General features: G+C 46.0%; 2 protein-coding genes across 2 annotated transcripts in view; both read right to left on the bottom strand.

Moving 5' to 3' along the window:
* LOC130709427 (homeobox protein Mohawk-like) overlaps window positions 1-11,573 on the bottom strand; it is a 30,761-nt gene extending 19,188 nt beyond the window's left edge. Inside the window, exons 1-2 of the mRNA XM_057558653.1 lie at window positions 11,391-11,573; window positions 10,734-10,966 (exon numbers count right to left, since the gene is read on the bottom strand). Of these exons, the coding sequence (XP_057414636.1) occupies window positions 10,734-10,966; window positions 11,391-11,573 (416 nt within the window). The remainder of the gene's footprint in view (window positions 1-10,733; window positions 10,967-11,390) is intronic.
* The window catches only part of ALK (ALK receptor tyrosine kinase), a 726,132-nt gene that overhangs the window by 312,636 nt on the left and 391,384 nt on the right, over window positions 1-22,112 (bottom strand). Inside the window, exon 5 of the mRNA XM_057557895.1 lies at window positions 15,764-15,965. Coding sequence (XP_057413878.1) covers window positions 15,764-15,965 — 202 coding nt within the window. The remainder of the gene's footprint in view (window positions 1-15,763; window positions 15,966-22,112) is intronic.

Below are 22,112 nucleotides of genomic sequence, written 5' to 3'. Positions count from 1 at the left end.
GCAAGATGACGTGAAAGCTGGGGCCGGAATTAAATTTCTTTTTGAATCAGACATTTTTGGGAATGTCAGTAGTAAACAAAAGCATTCTTTGCAAGAGAAACATAAGGATTCTCCATCGGCAAAAACCGATGGGAACAGTCTGAGACTTGACTTTGATGGAATGCTCTGGCAGCCTCCCTGGTTCCTAATGGTGTCAACTTTCGGGTGTCTGGGTTTCAAACAGTAGATACAGCTAGTGGAAGAAAGAGTCAAGTTTACCCTACATTGGTGGGTGGGGTTTTCCAGATCACTGAAGAATAAGTCCCTTACCCCTTCCCTAGTAAGATCACATTGGAAGAATGTGGCTCTGGAAAATATGCTATAGAAGAAACTAAAATTGTTTAGCCTGGGGAAAAATGTGAAGAAGAGACATGAAAACTATCCTCCAATGAAAAACTGCCTTGTTAGGAGAAAGTAGGCTTGTTCTATGTGATTTCAGAGGAGAAATAGAGGATCAAGATAATGTTGAAATGGGAAAGGGACTGACATATATTGTCTACTCAAATGATCCTAGGTGCCTTGTATACATTATCATAGTACTACTTCATAGGGAAATTGTGGTATGAAATGCAATCATATGCCTTGGTGCTATGACCATGGTAAGCACTCAATATATATTAGCTATCATTGTTCAGAGCAATAATCCTCACAAAGATCCTACAAGGTAGGTATTACTGTTCCCATTTTATGGATGAGACACCAGAGGCTTGAAGAAATTAAATAACTTTTTAGAGACGAATTCAGTAACTTTCCAAGGGAACAAAGCCAATGAGGGGGCCATTAGCAAGTTGTTCCTAGCAGCTTTAGCTGCCCCGTGATGGGGTGGTCTGCTGTGCAAGATGGTGAGGGTTCTACTGGTTGGAGCCAGGTGAGCTAAAGTCAGAGGAGCTTAGGAAGAGGCTCTTGCATTGGTTAGGGGTGGCAAAGAGCTTGAATTCAATAACTTATTTTTTTTTTAACATCTTTATTGGAGTGTAATTGCTTTACGATGGTGTGTTAGTTTCTGCTGTATAACAAAGTGAATCAGCTATACATATACATATATCCCCATATCTCCTCCCTCTTGCATCTCCCTCCCACCCTCCCTATCCCACCCCTCTAGGTGGTCACAAAGCACCGAGCTGATCTCCCTGTGCTATGTGGCAGCTTCCCACTAGCTATCTATTTTACATTTGGTAGTGTATATATGTCCATGCCACTCTCTCACTTCATCCCAGCTTACTCTTCCCCCTCCCCGTGTCCTCAAGTCCATTCTCTACATCTGAGTCTTTATTCCTGTCCTGCCCCTAGGTTCTTCAGAACCATTGTTTTTGTTTTTTTTTTAGATTCCATATATATGTGTTAGCATATGGTATTTGTTTTTCCTTTCTGACTTACTTCACTCTGTATGACAGTCTCTAGGTCCAACCACCTCATTACAAATAACTCAATTTCATTTCTTTTTATGGCTGAGTAATATTCCATTGTGTATATGTGCCACATCTTATTTATCCATTCATCTGTTGCTGGACACTTAGGTTGCTTCCATGTTGTGGCTATTGTAAATAGAGCTGCAGTGAACATTGTGGTACATGACTCTTTTTGAATTATGGTTTTCTCAGGGTACATGCCCAGTAGTGGGATTGCTGGGTCGTATGGTAGTTCTACTTTTAGTTTTTTAAGGAACCTCCATACTGTTCTCCATAGCGGCTGTATCATGAATTCAATAACTTTTAAGGTTCTTTAATGCTTGATAATTCTATGACTGAAATATTTTCCAAGTTCTGCTAGCTAGACTATGCCTTTAACCCATCTTAGCATAAATGGTTAAGTGGGAATGTGAACTTGGAGAGGCAGCCACAGAAGAAGGCCAAGGACCCAAGGACCACGGACATACACTGAAATGCAGGAGTTTTTATTTTTATCTGAATTCTGGCTTTGTCAGCCACCAAATTCATCTGGCTCACATTCCATACACAATGAATCTGCTGTCACTGGCTCCCCACACCCCAGAGGCCAGTTAGACAACTTAGGCAAGGTGGCAGAAGGTTAATCAAGAAAGATGACAGACAAATGGGGATTTTTAGAAACGGAAATCATCTAGGTCTATTGAGAGGATGACCCAATGGGCACCAAGAGGCTCCCTATGGAGAGTGACCAGGCTGGAAAACTCCAGACAGAGGAGTCTCTCTGAGGCCTGCAGGTAAACATCCGATAGAGATAGAATAATGAATAAAATTCCATGCAGTCAGGGAGGAATGGTAGTCCTGGGAGAGAAAAACAAGATAATGGAGGGGATATTCAAGGAACAGTGGATAGAATGCAACTGGAATTCATCCTAGCTTGTGTGAAACGATAAAAAACTCAACAGGAGCCAGTGCGCTTAAAGTGGGGATGTAAGGACTAGTAGTAAACTAAGGAAAGGGAGAAATTGGGGGAAAAGTACCAAGTAGAAGTCTCTTGTGGAAGATTAGGAAACATAGAAAAAATATATAGGAAATATATATAGGAAATTACTTAGAAAATTGGAAGGGATAAAAGGATCACAGGGGGGTAATCAGAAAACATTGGAACCACTTATTTCTGAGGCTAATGTATGCCAGCATTTGCTTAGCAGTGTGGGATGGTTAGGCTACAAATGAAGATGACACAGGCTGAGGACAGTCAATATATTTGGGGTTGGGTAGAAGGAAGTAAGTTGTTGTGGAAGATAGAGGTAAAATTTTGGTCAAGAACTTTCTAGGTGCATTTTTTTCCCCTTAAAATTATATCTCAAGTTCTTGAAGAGTTCCTGGCCCAATTAATTTGAGAGTTTGTTCATTTAGTCAGCATTTCTTTTTTTTTCTTCTCTTCTTTTTTTCTGGCTGCACCATGCAGCATCTTAGTTCCCCAACCAGGGATCGAACCTGCATCCCCCTGCAGTGGAAGTGTGGAGTATTCACCACTGGACTGCCAGGGAAGTCCCTAGTTAACATTTCTTGAACATACACTGTGAGTCAGGCACTGTGCTAGGCACTGGAGATACAATGATAAATAATGCCCATCCCTATTCTTAGGGAGCCTACTTGGTGAGAAAGACGTGTAAAGAAACAGATGTGGTACAGTGTTGAGAGCTCTAATAGAGATGTGGAACAGGCAACAAAAGTTGGTGCAAAGGACAGTGTAATTAACACTGCTTGGGGTGGGTGTAGAGTCTCAGGAAAGGCTTGATGGAAGAGGAACTAAGAGATTCATTCTTGAAAGAGGAGAAAGACTGTATGCGGTGGTCAGGGAGGTGTGTGTGTGTGGAGGGGGACAAGAGGGCTTGAAACAACTTGCTTTACTTGGGGGCAACTGTAAGTAGTTGATGTAAATGAAGTACGGGTCTCAAGGAATGGGGTGAGGCAGGCTCAAGAGAGGCGGGGCCAGGTCAGGGTTGGTGCCATGCCAATGACCTCAGACTTGAGCCTGGGTTGGACAGGGTTTTACTGAAGGGTTTGAAGCAAGGGATTAACAACAGCCTGCAATATTCACCTGCCAGTTCCCTCCTTAAGGTCTTGATTTGCTCCGTTTTGGGACTTCCTAATACCCAGAAAGAGTCACTGAGGTTGTCATCCTCAAAGGCTTCAAGGAACATTCCACAGAATTAACAATACAACACAGAATAACAATTTGGCTCTGGCTTCTCCCTCACACTCCTTCAAATGGACTGAAAATCGGAGTCAAGCAGCAGGGCCAGGGAGGAAACAGACTCTCTCCTCAGAGGCCCGTTGCTCACCAGTCATTTGAGCAAACTTACCCTGTGGGTGGAGGAAGGCCCCAGACACTCAGGTAACCTGGTGCCTTTGGGTGAATGGCCTCAAGAAATATCCAAGCCACTGGCAATGGTAGTTCTCACGCCTGGGCTCAGCCTGCTCTATTCGAAAGCTGTGGCCTTCCTTTCAAGCCCTCCCCTTTCTTGCCACCACAAGACTTACCCACTGGCAGAGGGAAAGCTATCAGTAATCTGAAAGCAGTGGGAACTCTCCTCTTGGAGTTTAGTGATGTAAGAGTCTCTCAGGAAGAGACATTGCACCAAATCCGTGTGTAGATTTTGTAAAGCCTTTTAAATGTGAAATCCCTTGGTTGATCAGCTCTTAACTAAGGCTTTGATCCATAAAAGAATGCATCTCTCTTCTAACAGCAAGGAGTTTAGCTAGACATGTGAGTGCGGCACTATAAACAAAACAAAAAGGAAAAAAGAAAACTTAGAAGCAGGCCAGGTAATGAAAAACAGGGAGCTTTACTTTGAGGCCTGGAGTGAGTGCAAGGCTGACCTGCGTGATTGTGCAGGTTGTGGTGTTTCTTTACTCCTGTGCTGTCAGCACCGGTTACCTAAACTTTTTCCACTACAGTTAAAAGAGCTGATGATTGCATCACCTGTTTTTGCCTCCTTACCACAGACAGAGACCTGATACCTGCAGGCAGGGGAGCAGGATTGGAATAGAACTTCAGGAAATAGGAATCCGAGGCCACATTCCCTGGTTGGACTTTCTACGACCTTCTGCAGGGCCAGGCATAATGCTTTCTAGTTCCTGTTCTCAGGGCTGCCTGCTCTCCAAAATGTGTTTCTTCTGTGGGCTGAGGCCTTAGAATTTTGCCCTTAATTTTGGATGGGAAGGATTATATATATATACACATATATATACCATAGAAAATATGCAGCTGGGCATTTATTAAGAATAATTAAAAGTTAATCATCACACATAAATGATAATGTATTCCTAATTATTGGTGCTAAGGAAGCCCATAGCATAGTGATTGAGAGTATGGACTCTGGAGCTGGACTACTTGGGTTCAAATCCGGCCTGCTGTACTAGCTGTGTGACTCTGGGGGAGTTACTTAACCACACTGAGCTTCAGCTTCCTCCTCACTATAAAATGCAGGTAATAAAAGTGTCTCCCTGGTTGAGTGGTGGTAAGCATAATGTTAAGTGAGATGACACATGGAAGACACTTAGAACAATGACCAGCACCACAGAGGAAGCACCAGTTATCTCCTGGCTATGGTCTGAATGTGTTCCCCGCCCCCAGCCCCAAATTCACATGTGGAAATCTAAGCCCCAATGTGGTAGCGTTAGGAGGTGGGGCCTTTGGGACGTGATTAGGTCATGAGGGTGAAGCCCTCATGAATGGGATTAGTGCTCTTATAAAAGAGGCTTCAGAGAGCTCCCTTGCCCCTTCCACCGTGTGAGGACAGAGAGATGGCACTAACTATGAACCAGGAAGAGGGCCCTCTTCCTGTTGGCACCCTGATCTTGGACCTCCAGACTCCAGAACTGTAAGAAATAAACTGTTGTTTATAAGCCACCCAATCAGTGGTATTTTGCTAGAGCATCCCAAACAAGGACTAAAATTTTCCACCTCATCCTCATTATTAATTATTATTATTATTATTATTATACAAATTAAGAGGAATGAAGGAAGGGAGGCAAGCCCCTACTCAGGCTGCCAGGGTGCTGGCTCATCCCCTGCCAGCAGCCTCACTCCTTCTCTGTTCTCGATGTGTTGGCACTTAGGAAGAAGCCAGCCATGAGAGAGCACTGGATCCCTGGCGACTAGCGGGAGAGCCAGGACTGCAGCTGGATCATCACAGGCCGCAGGACCAATGCCATTCCGGGAACCCTAAAAGAGCTTCTCAGAGGAGGAGATATTGAACTGGGTGCTGAAGAATGAATAAGGATCTCTGGCAGAGAATGAGGTGGAGGGCAATCCATGAGGAATAACCTGCCTTAGCTACTCTTCCTGCAAAGGAGAAGGAGGGGAGGAAGGAAAGATGACAGGAGAGTCCTGGGGTCAGAGCCAACAGTAGCCAAAAAGCATAAAGAGCTTGTACTCTGAAATCCACTTGTGCTGGAGCAGAAAATAGTTGCATACATGGACTGTCTCCAGGGAGGTAGATCCTACCAGAGGGAAAGAGAAAGTATGAAAAGTGCCTGGACCCAGGGTGAAATCTTTTGAGCACTTGTAGCAGGATGTTTGCTACAAGAAGAGGTGGGCTAGGGGTGGGGGTCTAGAGACTTTTCTGTCTGGAGACTGCCTCGGTAGGGAGCGGATGGGTTCTGTTGCCACACAAGCCAGTGGGACATACGCCTGAGAGTCTGGGCACACTGAGAGACTGGATGGGGCAGGGTGGCTGAGCGATCACGCGGCCCCAGCACACCACCTACTTTCTCAGGCTGCCAGGCCTTGGCATATGTGCCCCCTTTGTATGGGATGCCTTCCTCTCCTTGTCCACCTGACCACTCCCCTTCTCCCATCAGAGCCAGCTCAGTTGTCTTCTCTGTGCCAGCTTGTCACCAGCACCTCCGTGGCACCTGTGCACACACTCATAACAGCATTGCAACTGTCCCTGATGTGGTCCAACACCAAACCTCATTCTGAGCCCCTTGAAGGCAGGATGAACCATCAGAGTCCAACCAGTGCCTGGGACAGAGTAAGACTCATAAACGTTTGTTGACAGAATGCATGATAGAATGAATGGGTGAATTCCTTGACACCAGTGGTGTATCGCCTAATTCCTCCACCTATTCTTAATATCTCCCTCCCCACTGGGAAATGGTGAAGCTCAGTAAGCACTCCTGAGATGAGAAGTGATTGTTTTTATGCATTTTGACTTCTCTTTGCATATAACATATATTTATCATTATGGGATTTGCCAGAATGCCATTTTGACAAGCCAAGGGGTTTACAGGTATTCACAATTCTCTCATCTTCCTAGTGTTCAATCCATCAAATATCCAGGGCACAGTGGGAAAATGAAGGCAACCAGCTCAAAAGAGCCCCACTACAAGCCTTGGGCTGTCAAATCTCGAAGGTCAAAACTGGCAGAAGCCGATGGTCTTTTCATTTATTTTTCTTGACGCCCATCAATGAAAGCAATCGTGAGTAAAAGTTGTACCTGCCAGGAAAGGAATTGTCCTTTGTACTTAATGGCAACCTTCACAGTTGAGGTATACTCTGACAGCTGCTTCCTGAGCCCCAGGGAGAATCACACATCTATCCCTGGGCGTGGGCAGAGGGTGGGGAGAAGTACTTTTTATCTTTTCACTGATTGGAGACTCTTCTCTGATCTCGGACTGAACTTTTAATTTTCAGAGCTTAGGTTTAAGAAGACTTGCATCACAGAACTATTGTAAACTGATCTGGTGTCCGTTCACCTAACACAGAATACCTTCTATGTGCTAGATGCTGTGCCAGGCACTGTGAAGAATAAGAAGATGTACAAACCAAGGACTCTAGCTTCAAGGCGCGTGGCCCAGAACTAGATGACCAAATATCAGATGAGCTTTTCCTGACTGGTTGAGAACAGGTCTTAATTTCCTCAGAGCCAGGTGTGCTACAAGGGTTCAACTACAAGGCTTCCTTGGGGAAATAACATGAGATTTAAAAAAGACACAGAAGATCTGTGTTCCCCTGTGTGTTACCCATGACTATGGACAAGTCACTGAACCTCTCTGAGATTCAGTTTACTCATCTGTAAAATGAGGATAATAATATATACGACATAGATTGCAGTGAAGGTGAAATGAGTCGATGGATGTTGATGTACATTGTACCCTGAACATGCACTGTACAGATATTTACCGTGAATATTGACAACATAGTGTCTACCTCCTAAGAACAAAAAAGAGTGCCATGGCCCTGCTGTTAACCTGGGAACTAGATGAGAGACAATATATGGCATTCTGAAGAACAAGATGCATGGTAGATGGCGGGTGAATAATGGATGGATGGATGGATGGATAGATGGATGGATGGATAAATGCATGGATGGATAGATGGGATGGAGACTCCCTCTGGCTCTAAAAGGTCAGGCTCTCTCTAGTCCACTGTGTATTCTTCTCAGTCTCCATGGCCTTGAAAGCCACAGTCCTTTTGGAGAAAGAATAACAGACGTGTTCTGAGAAGACCAACCAGAGGAGACCAGTCCCATCCATGACCTGGGATACACCCAGCTACCCCAGCTTGGGGGCTACACAGCAGGCAGGATCAGGCCAGGCTTGGATAGCCTTGTCACTAGCATGTCTACCCATAAGGGAGAGAGAAATGACTCTCCACCCTGCACACAAATCCATCTCTCCTCTCCAAGCTTTCTTTTTAACTTTTCTCCTTCGTGTTTAGCAGATAGTTATAGAAAGCTACCCGCTTATGTGATCAAGCAAGTCAAACTGAGATATTAGCCGTCATTCTTAATTTTTGATGCACATCAGAATCCTGGTGGCACGTTCTAAAAATTCTTATGCTCATGCCCCTTCCTAAGACTAATAAAATCAGAATCAACTGGGAGGGAATTCAGCGGTATGAATTTTGTAAACTGTGTGGTTCTGATTTGTACCCCCAAATCTTGACACCAACCATCTCGATGGCTTAAAGTCCACGTGCTAGAGAAGACTAGAATTTAATCACTGGTTCAATATTACTACTCAAAGGGGTGAGAAATACGATACATCCAGGCACAGCCAGTGGGACTGGTACTTTGGGGTGCAACCTAGATCTTTCCGAGGGGTATGAAATTGCTAACCTTGGCCCTTCTTACACCCACTCCCCTACAACCCTGAGCAGCCTGGAGGAAGGCTGGCCCAGGAGCCCTGAGAGGGGCAGCTGGGAGGGGGTGAGGGGAACACCCACTCTGAATTATCTAATTTAACTTCACAACCGCCCTATGAGGTGGTTCGATTATTACCATTATACAGATAGGAAAGCTGAGGCCCAGAGACTCAGAGACTTGCCCAAGCCCACACTGTGTGTGGGGCCTACCTCTCCGCACACTTAGGACTGGAATCTCACGACCGCCTCTGCTCAGAGAGCTCCCGGCTGCACGACTGTTCCCGTGACAGGGTGTCCAGGAAATATGCCCCTGACAAGCCTAGGTGTGAGTTTTAAGGCTTTTAAAAATCATCTTTAAAGCCTTTGAATGGCTCTCTCTTTTTAGTGTAAATCACCCGGACATTAAAGCCCTTATTGTATATTTATTAGTGTGTTATTCAGACCAAGGGGAAAAGGGAGAAGCTGACACTACGAATGACTTTGAAAGTGAGAAGAAGCTGGGCCTGAAATTAAAGCATTGTGACACTGCCACTCAAGGGCATCAATTTCAATAAATGATCATCTTTTTAAATTCCTGATCACGTTTATCCTGTTATCAGTATGTGAGGAGAACTTTGGCCGGGGATGCTGAATGCCACAGGTCTCTGATATCCCCATGCTGGCCAGACCTGCCACAGTGCCCTGGGCTGACTGAAGTTAAACCTAGCACAGCCTGGCAAAGGCAGTCAGGCATCTTTTCAGAAGCAAATGCCCTGCGTCATGTTTCCACGTTGCCCTACCCTGAGCCTGTCCCTCACTCAGCCTGCTGAGACCAACTGGTCTGTTTATAGGAAAATCCAGGGTTCTGTACATTAGCGGTGGGAGGTCTCTGTGGGTCAGTAGTGGGTAACTGTCCTGTGTGCCAGACTGGGGGACCCGTATGTAGAGCAGAATCTAGCATTTCCCGCTCTTCCATCCTGAGTGGCAACCTGAGGCGGCATGTTGGCGTCGCAGGATGGAGGAAGGGGCGGGGGCACTGGAATCTCCACTTCAGGAGGTAAGAAGCTGAGGCGGGGAAGAGCTTTGATTGTTCTATGACCACACTGCAAATGAGCGGTGGAGCCCCAACTGACAGCACACTTCCTGACGCCCACGAATCAATATCGCTTTGGGTTGAATTACTTCGGCGGGTCTCCCATTAGGATTGTTTCTGGTTTTAAAGCTGGGCTCTTTGGTCAGAACTGACTGGTTTAAAGAAACATGGCAGCTGTGTGGGTACACAGCACGGACATGGTTTTTCTTCACCTGGGCAGGGAGCTGCAGTTTTTTTTTTTTTTTTTTTTTTTTTTTTTTTTTTTTTTTTTTTATAATTTTTTTTTTTTTTCCCTACTTTATTTATTTATTTATTTATCTTTGGCTGTGCTGGGTCTTCGGTTCGCGCGAGGGCTTTCTCCAGTTGCGGCAAGCGGGGGCCACTCTTCATTGCGGTGCGGGGACCGCTCTTCATCGCGGTGCGCGGGCCTCTCACCATCGCGGCCCCTCCCGTTGCGGGGCACAGGCTCCAGACGCGCAGGCTCAGCAGCTGTGGCTCACGGGCCCAGCCGCTCCGCGGCATGTGGGATCTTCCCAGACCAGGGCTCGAACCCGTGTCCCCTGCATTAGCAGGCAGACTCTCAACCACTGCGCCACCAGGGAAGCCCCGGAGCTGCAGTTTTTAATCTAAGGGCAATGAATTTGAGAATTTCTTGATGCAACTATTCAGCTGGGAGACAAACAAGAGCACAGGAGGGCTGGGCTCTGGGGTCCAACATGGGTGTGAGTCCTGGCTTTGCCAGGAGCCTGCACTTTGACCTTCATCATACCTCATCAGGCCTCTAGGCCTGGCTTCTCACATCAGGAAATCAACTGGACAGATGGAACTCAAGTCTCCTCTGAGTGTAGGGGTTAAGCTCCCACAGAAAGGTGAAGCTTCATGCCATGAAAAATCTTGTTTCTCTGCTACCCACTGGAATGAGCCTTGTTTGTGCTGTGAAAAGGCCCTGATCGCTTATCTTGGCTCAAGCCCGGGTATCACCAAATCCTTTAGGTTTAAAACATCTTTTCAAGCATTAGTCATTCAAAAGATTGGCAACTTCTATCCCCTCAGTGTCTCATTCTTCCCTCCACACACTGTGTAGTTCTGGTCACATGTAATAAAGTCCCCAGACACCCGAGGCTGCAGGAGAAACTGTGTGCGTGAAGAGGAAGGAAGACTCGTGACGATGTCCTGGATGGAGGCTTGGAGAGTCGCTCTTACAGCCTGAGACACCGCCAGCCCTTGTGCTTGTGTTCTTGGGTCCAGGAAGGCGCTGATTTCACACTGCCAACTGCTGCCGACTGCTCTTTCTAAAACAGCTTTCAGCTGAAAGGCAGGGACGTGCCGGAGGCAGAAGCAGGAGCTGGGCCGCCCGTGCTGGCTTTGCTGGCCAGTGATCTTAGCTCAGCCTCTTAAGATTTCTGGGCCCTAATTTAAAAACACCTGCATAAGCAGATGTTTTTACTTGTTTCTCCCTTACTGGACTGGATGCTCCTTGAAAGCCGTGCCTGTGTCATCTCCGGCTGTGTGTTCCTAGCACCTATTACACGGTGGCGCTCCATCCATGGGAGTTAAATGAATTATGAACTGAGAAGGATCTAGCATGTATTAAGTATCTACTACAGTTGGGCACAATGTGAGCCATCTTCCTCATGCCATTTCACGACTCATCATATTAAATAGGCATTATTATATTCATTCAATTCATGGAACTTCGTGGCCTCTAATTCAGAGTTAAGATGTCCTCTGCCTGCTGGATTCTGTGGCCAGCGGGGCTGGCTGTCTGACAGCCCATTTCTCTGCTTCCTTGCTTCTGTGGCCGTTCTGGCCGGGCAGACGAGCAGGCCAGGCACGCGTCGTCGGCTGTCCCCTGGGAGGCCCCGGGCCGAGCCAGGCCGCCTTGGCAGACTGAGGCGCTCGCGCTCTGAATCATTTAGATGCCACGCACGCTGCCGCGGCCTTCCAGGCGATGAGGCGGGGGGCAGTGCTGGGGTTCCCCAGCAGCCTCCCCAGCCTCCAGTGCCTCCACGCAGGCGGCTGCACCGAGTGCTCACGACTTAGCGGTTTCCTGGGGACTTGGTGGCCTCTGACTTGTCTTCCCTCCGAGTCAGGCTCTCCGCAGCCGACTTTGCTGTGACAGCTTCCTTCCTTGTCACTGCAAATGCCGAATGTTGTTTTCCCAGTAGTGGTCCCCGCACCACCATGTTCTGCGCTGAGAGGAAGCCATCTGTAGTCACCACTCTTATCACCGCCAAGATTTCACCACGTCCCCCTCGCCACGCTGATCACTGGGCTGCTGGGGTCATCTCTGATATTAAAGGGATGAGCTTCCAGCGGAGCAAACTGCCAAGGACCTCAAAACCAACAGATTCTTGAGTCTGACACTGACTCCATAATCAGAGAGCAGACGAGTCTCAATCCTTTGTGATCCCCAATTGTAAGCAGAGCAGAGCAGAGCAGATGAGGGTATTAAGTAATGGCCTCTTACATTTGCATCCTGCTCAGAGTGTGCAAAACCCTTCACATCCTTAACTGCACTGACCCCACCTGACCCCACATGACCCCACATGACCGTGTGAGCTGGGCCAGCATCATCATCCCCACTTTACAGATGGGGAAACCAAGGCTTAGGTGGGGATGGAATTTGCCTCAGGTCATAGAGCTCATTCATGGAATATCCTTTCATGAACCATCAAAGGCTGGCCTTCTGTATCCTTATCACCTCTATGGTCCTAACAAATACAAAATACCCAATAAATGATTGTTCATTGAACTGACGATTGAATAGTGAAATAGGACTTAGACTCAAGAGCATAATAATTTTTCTGCTGCACTACTGTGGTCCAGTTGAGCTCTTCCAGCAATGGGTAAAAATAGTCTGACATCAGGCTGGTTAGGTTCAGACCCCCTCCTCCCTGTCTAGCCAGTGACCTTGGGCAAGTTATTTGGCTTCACTGGATTTCTTCATCTGTGAAATGGAAGATAATAACAGTACCTGCTTCATTGTGTTGTTGAGTATTAAATAAGAAAAGGCATGTAAAGTGCACAGCAGTGATTGGCTAGCACATCTAGGAAGTGTGTAATTCATGTTAACAATAGTTATTACTATTATAATGGTAATAACAATTACTATTGTTATAGGGTATTATTGTTATAGGGTAGGGATGGGCCTTATGTGTCTGTGAAACCCAGTACCTGGTACAGTGGCTGGCACGTACACATGAGTGTAGGGCTCAAGACACTTGCCTCCCAATACTGACACTCATCATGTGACAGGGAGCAAAGTCCCTTACCTCTCCTGGCCTTAGTTCCCACACCTGTGAACTGACACCGTTGAACCGGGTAAATCCCAGGGCTCCTCCCCGCTCTAAAATGCACTATTTATTTCAGTGGTCTCAGTGGGGCAATTTTGCTCCCCAGGAAACATTTGGCAATGTCTGGAAACATTTTTGTTGTCACAACCACGGGAGGTGCTACTGGCATCTAGTGGGTAGAGGCCTGGGAAGCCGAGGACCATGCTCAGTACAGTGCCCACAAAAAGAATTGTCTGGCCCTAGATGTCAATAGTACCGAGGCTGAGCAACTCAGATCCAAGCCGACATGAATAGCCAGAGCTCTCTGAGTTGCTGGACAAGTGCCTGTGACCTGCAGCTTGCCAGGCCCAGGCAGCAGAGCTCCTCCATGCAGCAAAGCAGTCTACGGGTCAGCCCTTCAGCTGCCCCCTTGCACCCTCACCACGCTGACCTTGTTAGTGGGGAGGCTAGCTCAGGCATCTTTAATTTAAACTGGAATCACTCTTGCTCATCACCAGACTCCACGACGGCCCTGCCAGGGCGAGGGGAGAACATCTCGGCACAAGGCGCACAGAGCCTGGCCTGAGGCAAAGCCCCTGAAGATGTAGGGCAGCCCTAGCAAGGCCATCAGGTCAGTGGGCTTGCCCAGCACCCCTGCTCCCTTTCTCCTGCCTCAGCTCCCACCCTCCAGGGGGCAGACCGATCCTGGTGACGGAACAGTCACGCTGGGAAGAAAATGCATTGGCCAGCAGGGTGGACACGGAGACTGGCAGCCAGGGCAGCCTCAGGGGAAGCTCACAGCCTCCTGCACCGCGCAGTCTTGGTCTCCTTGTTCTCACCACATGTGGAGGAAAGGCTGCCATCACGTGCTCCCTGGTTCTTCAGAGAATCTAGATCAGCTCTTTTTGCAAGGTTCCTTCATCTTCCATTTCCTCTTTCCCAACCCCATCCTTTACCGCCTGAATTCCTGCTGAGAGGCTATGGGTTTCCCAAAAACAGCCCAAATGAGGAAAGGGGTCCAGTTAAGGCAACTATAAATAGGCTGCCTACCTCCTCTCTCTGCCTCAGTTTTCCTGTTTGTTAATGGGAACTCAGTTGGTAGTTATGAGCACAGGAAGATAAAGAGGGGAAAGCTCTTAGCAAGCCCCCATGGCCCGTCACACCAAGGAGCTACCGTTTTCCTGAGGATGCTAGACAGGGACCAGGCCCTGCTACTTAGGAAGTGCTGAAATCCTGCAGCACTTGTCCCCTCACACACATGCACATTCTCAGCCTGCATTTCAGGGAGACCCCGAACTCCACGTCCACCTGTGACATCAATGTCTCCCTACCTGCTACCTAGCATCTCAACAGATTGATTGCCTGAAGTCCCAGCAGCCCCAGGCAGCACTCTCTGGTCTCTGCCAGGCTTGGTAGGGCAGGAATGTTGAGCGGAAGTCAAAACAAACAGCTCATGGGGCTGGGCAAACACATACAGGATGGCACTGCAGCCGAGGCCACCGCCATCCCCACCCATGGATGGGAGACCTTGCCATCTGGGGCTTCTCACAAGAAAAGGAGGCTATGCTGGAGGAAGGCTTGGCCATCAGAAGATGGCTCATCCCTAACAGTGGGCAGCTCACACACCCGACATTCCTGATTTCTGGTGAACAGACACAATTGGTGGCTGGGCCCCTCCCAGCCAGTCCAACGAGACATTTCAGAGGCAAGAAGATAGATATGAGTTTAGGTATGAGGAGAACACCTTTTTGAAGCCAAGATTTCATTCCTGCTGGGATTGTAGCAGCTTGTAGTTCTTTGAAACACACATAAATACAGATGGGCCAGTAGCAGAAGAGTGGGGTGGAGACTTTCAAGAAATGAGCAAGGAGGCCATATAGCTTTATTGGAATTGCAGTAGGCAGGATCTCCCCACTGACCCAGCACACCATGGAGATGGGTAACATCATTGTTCAGATGGAGGCTTTCTTTTTTTTTTTTTTTTTTTCAGATGGAGGCTTTCTGAAACGTATTTTCTTAGAGGGAAAAATTTGAGGTCTTTCTCTAGCAAACACGCCACAAAGAAGGATCTCTCACTCTTGTTGATTATCAGAGCAGGGACCCCTCAAAACTGAAGTCTTATGGAATGAGAAAAAAGGCAGGCACAGAGATTCCCTTGTCCAGGTTTGCTTTCCAGTGTCACTATTTCTAGAGGCCTGATGGGTCACTGAGGAAGCATGTGAGTGTGTCCAGGAAGCTTAAGTTCACTGACATGGGTATTGGGTATGACTTCAATGTTGTGTAAGCCTTAGAGGTTCTAGAACGAATCATGTTCCTCTCCTGAACTGATGCCGTGTGGCATCCCTGACCTATTCTGCTGTGGTGTCCCACACTGCTGTAGGACCTGCTTGGGCAGCCACAATTGTTTGCTCTTTCCCTGCCTGCCAAATTTCTTCTGGTAAAACCCAGTTTCCAGCATATTAAATTACTTTCATATTGGCCTTTTAACACTCCCCTTGGCTGTTTCCTTCTTGGCTCCATCTGGACTTTGGGAAATGAGTATCTTTAATACCCACTCATTAAATGTCCACTCTGCCAGCTGGTCCTCTGGCCTCTGGAAGGACCGTCAGCCTGGGCAGCCAGAGGACCCCACACATCAGTGCCCAAGACACCATGCAGGGAATATTAGCAGTAATGGCTCAGTCCGGACCCTACCCATTAAAGGACAATTGTGAGTTTTAAATAGATGTCAATTAAGTAGATGTCAAATTTCCAGGGTGTTCTGGAAATTTGTAGCTAAAAGCCAAACCTCCATTTACATAATGGATTTTGGACATGGGGAAGGACTTACCCATGCTTTCCTGGAGTGGGTACCAGGGGGATCTCTCTTCCAGCCTCATTGTGGGGCAGCAGCTGGGCGACGTACCTCCCGGAGGGTTGCAGGTGCCTGTGCACCGAGACGGCCAGCCTGCAGTGCTCGCTGCTGCTCCTCATCCACGGACTCAGGATGGTGTGCTTGGAGGTCATCGACGTGTTGAGGAGGAGGAAGGCACCTGCCAAGAGACAGGGAAAGTGACTCTGCAGTGTGTCCAGAAGGGAGGCCCAGCATCAGCTCTGTGGCGGGATTTAGAGACCAACGGCTTCAGAGTCAGCGATGCTGGAGGCCTTTCTCACCTTCCTTACACACACCTAGCCCTCTTCCCCCTCTCTTAGGTTGTCTTTGTAAAAAGCAAAGCCTGAGGCAAGAGGATGGTGACCTGGAACTTGGGCTTTATCATCAGGCAGATCAAGGTTCTCACCTTAGCTCCCCTACTTACTAGCTCTATGTTCTTGAGACTCAGGTCCCTCATCTGTAAAATGGGAATGAAAACATCTACTTCAATGGTTGTGAGGATTGTGTGAGGTAAGCATGGAGAGCACATTACCCAGTTTTAGGTAGAGAGGAAGCACCCTTATAAAATAATCAATTATTTGATTTTGACTGTCTTCTAAGTTAGAGATGACAACTCACAGATTCTTTCCCAGCCAGTAGGCACAGTTAACAAAGTCCCATAAGAAACAGAAGACTAGGACAGATTATTTAATTCCCAAAGAGTGATGAGAGTCAGAAACTCAACCCAAGTGCTAAGATGTTCTTGGTGGAGGAGGACAGCCTAAAGAGAGTCCCTCCCTCCGTACACGTTCCCAGAGTGGAGCCAGGACATCAGTTCCATCCTATAAACATCCATGTAGCATATCTCCACACCTCACAAACCAGGACACTCTGGGGTATCTCAGGCCACGCTATGGGTCACAGTTTAAATAAGAGCTGACCTGAGTTCTCCATACCACACTCAAGCCAACTTCAGACTCAAGTGACATCTGTTGGACAATTCAGAGTTTCCCAGGAATGTATGGGTTGGCTCTAGGCTCCCAAATAGTTATGACCAGTTCAAGGTTTTCTCTGAGAGGTGGGTGGCTTATTTGGGTTACTTGTTATGTAGCTAAGATCATGGCTCCCACTCCTTTGCTTTCTAGCTAAGTGATCTTGGGCAAAGCATTAACTTTCTCTGGTTTCAGTTTCCTCGTTTATAAAATGGGGTGGGAAGGGTTGGCTGAAGTCAATAATCTCTTAAGATTCATTTCAGTGCCTGAGTCTATGGATCATATGTATTTGCAACTGGTCTCCGCAAAGAGAGCCCTACAAATCCCTCCTGGTGCCATGCCTGTAGAGTTTCCCCCTGGGGCAAGCCAACCCTAACTCCAGTAGCACAGTCCAAGAGACCTGCAAGAACCTTGTATTCATGGGGATTACTGTCAGCATAAACGCACGGCACCATTTTATTGTTCCTGGTATTCCTCCTGATGCATTAATTTTACTTGCTACACTCTGCATTGAAGTTTTGGACCTTTAGATGCTGCTCCTTTTGCAGTGAAAGCCTAGTCCCACAAGATCCCCAACTCCTGTAGAAACCAGCTAACAGGTGCTCAGCCTTCTTTAATCACCCCCCAGCGCTTTGAATTAGTCTCCTTCTGCAGATAACCCAATTTACCGAGTAGGCAAAGGAACTAGCAGCCTACAATAAAGAATGATGCAGATGAAAGAAGGGGATTCTTACCAGAAGCAAAGCGTTTCCAAGGACACATATTGTGTCAGGAATTTGGAGAGTTGCAATATTCTGGAAGTTGATAAATATGACTTCTAGTTACAATCAGGATGAGGTCAGCACAAGACTGTTTCTGAGTTGAATCAGGGACTTGGGTCAGTACTGGAAACTGAACCCTCTGTAATTATTGGGAAGTTTCAGCATGGCCTATGGGCCTTTGAAAAGTGCTCTACAACCCTCAGTAAATAACTTATATTATTATCCTGTTTTACCATGGGGGAGACATTCTTGTCACAGGCACAGAGGTAAAAGAAAGGAATTAGAATTAAAGACTCAGAATTAGAAAAGACTTTAAATAGTGAAAACTATGTGGGATTATTAATAGATGAAAATAGGAAATGGGACCAGAAGGAGTTGGAGGTACTTTTAAATGTTTTCGTCCTCCTCTATCCCAGTTTTGCCTTGAAAACATAGAAGTTATATAAACATTATTCAAACAAAGTAAATTAAGACAAACAAATGCATATTAACAAATTCAGTGTTTTAGGTAGGAATATGACTCATTTAAACTTATGGGCCTTTCCAAAATTTGTCTCTAATAAGGTAAACTATTGCTTCTGATACTGTTTAGATTGGGGTTGCCTTTAGTTACTTTTTAAAAAGTGCTCCTAAATAATTCTATCCCTGCAAGGATCATCCTTTGATGTGAAACTGTTTTTATAAAGAGGCTACATCAATGCTGTTGATGTTCTTGGTTATCTACTCCTCATCCAATTCACTATTCTTTCTTGGCAACTGGGTACTGTAAGTCTGATTAAATGTTCATGTCTCAAGCCTTCATTTCAGTTAAGAGTGAACTTGGCTTTGAACAAGGAGTTTTGTAAGCAGAGATCCACTGGCCGTGTCTTGGGAAGAGTTTCCTTTCTTTACAGAATGGATGGTGTCACTGCCACCACTTTTTCCTTCTTGCTGCCTTGAATGAGGTTGTGACAGCTCATATGTAGCAACAACCTTGTGACTATATGGAAAAAGTTAATACATTTACAAACACTGACAATGTACAACTGCTGAGCCCGTGCTAGAAACTGTCTTTTTCTATGATTTATTACAAACTAAAATAGCAACTTTCTACTTGTTTCAACGATCATGTCAAGTCTTGTTGCTATCAGCCAATTCTAACTACTTTATATGAGTTTATATAAAGTTCTCATTTCTGGATATTAAAGTTATAATTTTGGAAAAAAAAAAAAAGAAAGGTCTTTAAGATGATCTAATGTAATGTCTTCGCTTTTCTAGAGAAGCAGACTGGAGATCAGAATGAGGAAATGACTTGCCCAGTCTTAATTTGAAAGTCCAGAGACCGACCAGACTCCAGGTCTCTGGACTCCTAACCAGTGCTCTTTCCCTTGTATCTTTCTCATTGTCCCACTGTATTCTTTATCCTAAAATATGACCAGGGTGCCTTGTGGGCAAGTTGTATATCTCAGGAGCCCAGACGGATGGGAAGAGAGAAAGACGGGTAGATAGGTACTGGACCAAATCCATTTGTTCACTGGCTTCCTTACTCCTTTCTGCCCTCATATTTCATTTACTGGATGCCTGCTTTGAGCAAACATCCAACCACTGGCTCTGCCCTGGGGACACAGACATGAGCCAGACACAGTTCTGGCTTTCAAGGAACTCGAGGTCCCATAGGGGTGATGAGACGTCTGCACTAACTTTAATCAAAAGTAGAGGTTATAGAGTCATAAGACACATGGAGATAAAGCACTTGGGGAGGCTCCACGAAAGAGACATTAGGTTCAGTTGGGAAGACTCGTAAAGGAGATGACCTTTGAACTAGGTCTTAAACGGAGAGAAAAACAAGGATATTGGCAGAAACAGCTGTGCAAGAGTTGAGAGGAAGAGGAGTCAAGGCAGAAATGTAGAAAATGTGTAGTGGCATTTGGCTGCAGAGTGGCGCACGTGAAGAGAAGGCTGGGAAATAAGCAAGGGCAGTGAGTGTGGACCAGACCACAGAGAACATTTCATTCCCAGCTAAAGATGTTCAACTTTACTTTGTGGATAATAGGGAGCCAGAAACGGTTTTTGAGCGGGATAGGGACATCATCAGGTTGGTGCTTCAGGAAGATTAATTTGGTATGGTGGGGGCAGGAGGGATCAAAACTGACCCAACCTCATCCTCTACCACCAGTTCACACTAGGCAAGGATGAGACTAAATGCAAATGTGATGTGTTTAGTATGTTACCTTTGTAAGGAAAGGTGCTATGTGAGGGACAGACTTTGGGACCCTACCAGGGCTTCTAACTCTAGGCTAGTGTATACCTTTTCAGAGCAAGTGAGAGCCCTGGAAGCATCTCTGGGGGCAGAGTCTTGCTGCAGACACATTGGGGGTGCATTCGGGGTTAAGATGAAGCCACACATGCCACATATTAGGGAGCAACAATTGTGTCTTGGTCTGAGACCCTACTCTGGTATTTTTAGTTGGTGGAAAGTTGGATTGAAATCAGTTTTTTTAGCTACTAAAAGAAAGAATGTGGGCAAAATAAAGGAGGTGCTTCCCTTTTTCTCAGAAAGATTACATGCAAGTGTGCTTGTGCGTGCGTGTGTGCACAAACGCGCACACACACACGCACCCGTGTGAAACTCAAGATCCCAGCAGGAGCAAATCAAGCTGAAGTTGCTGGGGCTTTGGGGCTCATCCTGTACCACCGTTCCTCCCTCCTGGGTGTGGAAACACATTTAAATTCTGTCCTTGTGATTCAGTACCTCAATAATGAGACTCTTTCAAAGTTGACTGGAAGATGGATTACTTTTCCAGTTCTAATATGTGAGATAATGTTTATATGAATTTTATTTTGTGCAACTGGACTATCAATAAGGGACTGAGCTTAAAGTATTTTCACTCTCAATGAAACTCCATAGTTGAGAGCTATCTCTTCATCAGCAGCTTTCCTCTACTTCCAAAAAAGAAAATAAAAGGAAAAAATACATTTCATAAGGTCCTTGGGATATTGTCAGTATAACTCTTTTAAAGTCAGTGAGAATTTATCTCTCCTCTCCCTCTTTCCCCGTTTCCTGTTTATTCTGCTCAGAATAGCTTGGGGCTATGGGAAGGCTCCTGGGGTCCCTTCTAATTAAGAAGGATGGCCTGGCAGCTCACAGACCTTCCCCCAGTGTGCGCCGTGGCGGGGTGGAGAGGCAGATCAAAGAGCCCTGCTTACACGGTGCCACAATCATGGTTTCCTTATTATTGGATTGTGTTGATGTGTTCAATGATTAAATACGAAGTGGTTATTATTTTTACCTCTGGTCACCGGCATAGGGATGTGTTGCTCTTATCCCAGCCAGCAGGGCTCAAATTATGAGCCAGAAACCAAGGGGCATGAATATTGAGATCAGACAGACTCTTTCATATTCAGGCTCTATCTCTATCCAGTTCTAGGCTTTAGACAAATTATTTAAACTCTTTAAGCCTTAGTTTGCTCAGATTTAATATGGGTATAGCCTCCCTCATATGGCTGTCGTGGAGATTAAATTAAACTACATGCATGGAGTGGCCAGCACAGTGCCTGGCCCTTAGTAGGTATGTGAGGAATATTGATTTCCAGCTTTGAGGGGTGTCTCAGTCTGGAGCTCCTTTTATCTATCACTAAACTTGGAATCAGAAGGACTGAATTTGAGCCCTGGCTCTGCCACTACCAAGGTTCCTTTGTTTGTAAAATGAAAAGGTTGGATAGAGTCTCTCTGAGGACGCTTAGAGCTCCAAATTGTCAGTAATTCTATCTGCCTGCCTAGAATATTATTAATCTAAAGGAAACATGTCAAATCTCCAAGCTCCTAAGTCCTAAAGACTTCTTCTCCTAATTCACCTCTCTGAGGCTTCTATGCCAACAGTTTCAATCAACTGGCCAAATATTCTGTAAACTGTGATTCCCTGCCCTGCTTCCTCTCTTCCAATTCACATGAATGCCTCCCTGGGAAGGGCTCTTGTCCTAGCATCATTTGTTTCTGTAGATGCTGATGCTATAAGGCTGGTACCACCTCTAAATGTCTCGTATTTAACACAATGCTTGCCATATAGCAGGCACTCAATGACTTTAAAAATGAAAGTAATTTATACATATGGTGAGGAGTCAAATAGTTCAGAGTAGCTCATAATAATAATTAAAAAAAAAAACCAAACTATCCCCAAATCCTGCTCCTCTCACCAAGCCCCAAAAATATTTTTAAGGACTTCTAATTTCTTTTGGCAGCTGCCTTCATGATTCTAGATATTATGATCACAGAGTTATTTGTTGGTGCAACAATTTTGGCTCCTTAACATTGATGGTACAGTAAAAAAAAACGATACTATCTCCCTTCTAATTCTTTATTTTTTAATCCCTTTTTACTTTTTTAGTACTTTCCTTTTTAACTCTTCATGGCAAATTTATCACTTGTTCCATCAGCTTTAGACAGTATCACCTGACTCTCCTCCCTGGAAGATAATGCTATTAGTCTTCCTGCTCTTCTGCATTTTTCCACGTCCACCTCCCAAGGCAGCTATGTTTTCCTCTATATTGTCAGGGTTGTGTAAGAATGATTAATTCTTGTGTTTTGTTTATAGGTTG

This window comes from Balaenoptera acutorostrata, chromosome 12, assembly GCF_949987535.1.
Source record: "Balaenoptera acutorostrata chromosome 12, mBalAcu1.1, whole genome shotgun sequence".
In the NCBI taxonomy this organism is placed as follows: Eukaryota; Metazoa; Chordata; class Mammalia; order Artiodactyla; family Balaenopteridae; genus Balaenoptera; species Balaenoptera acutorostrata.
The sequence above is the reverse complement of the archived record's forward strand: the minus strand, read 5'-3'. Positions and strand labels throughout refer to the sequence as shown.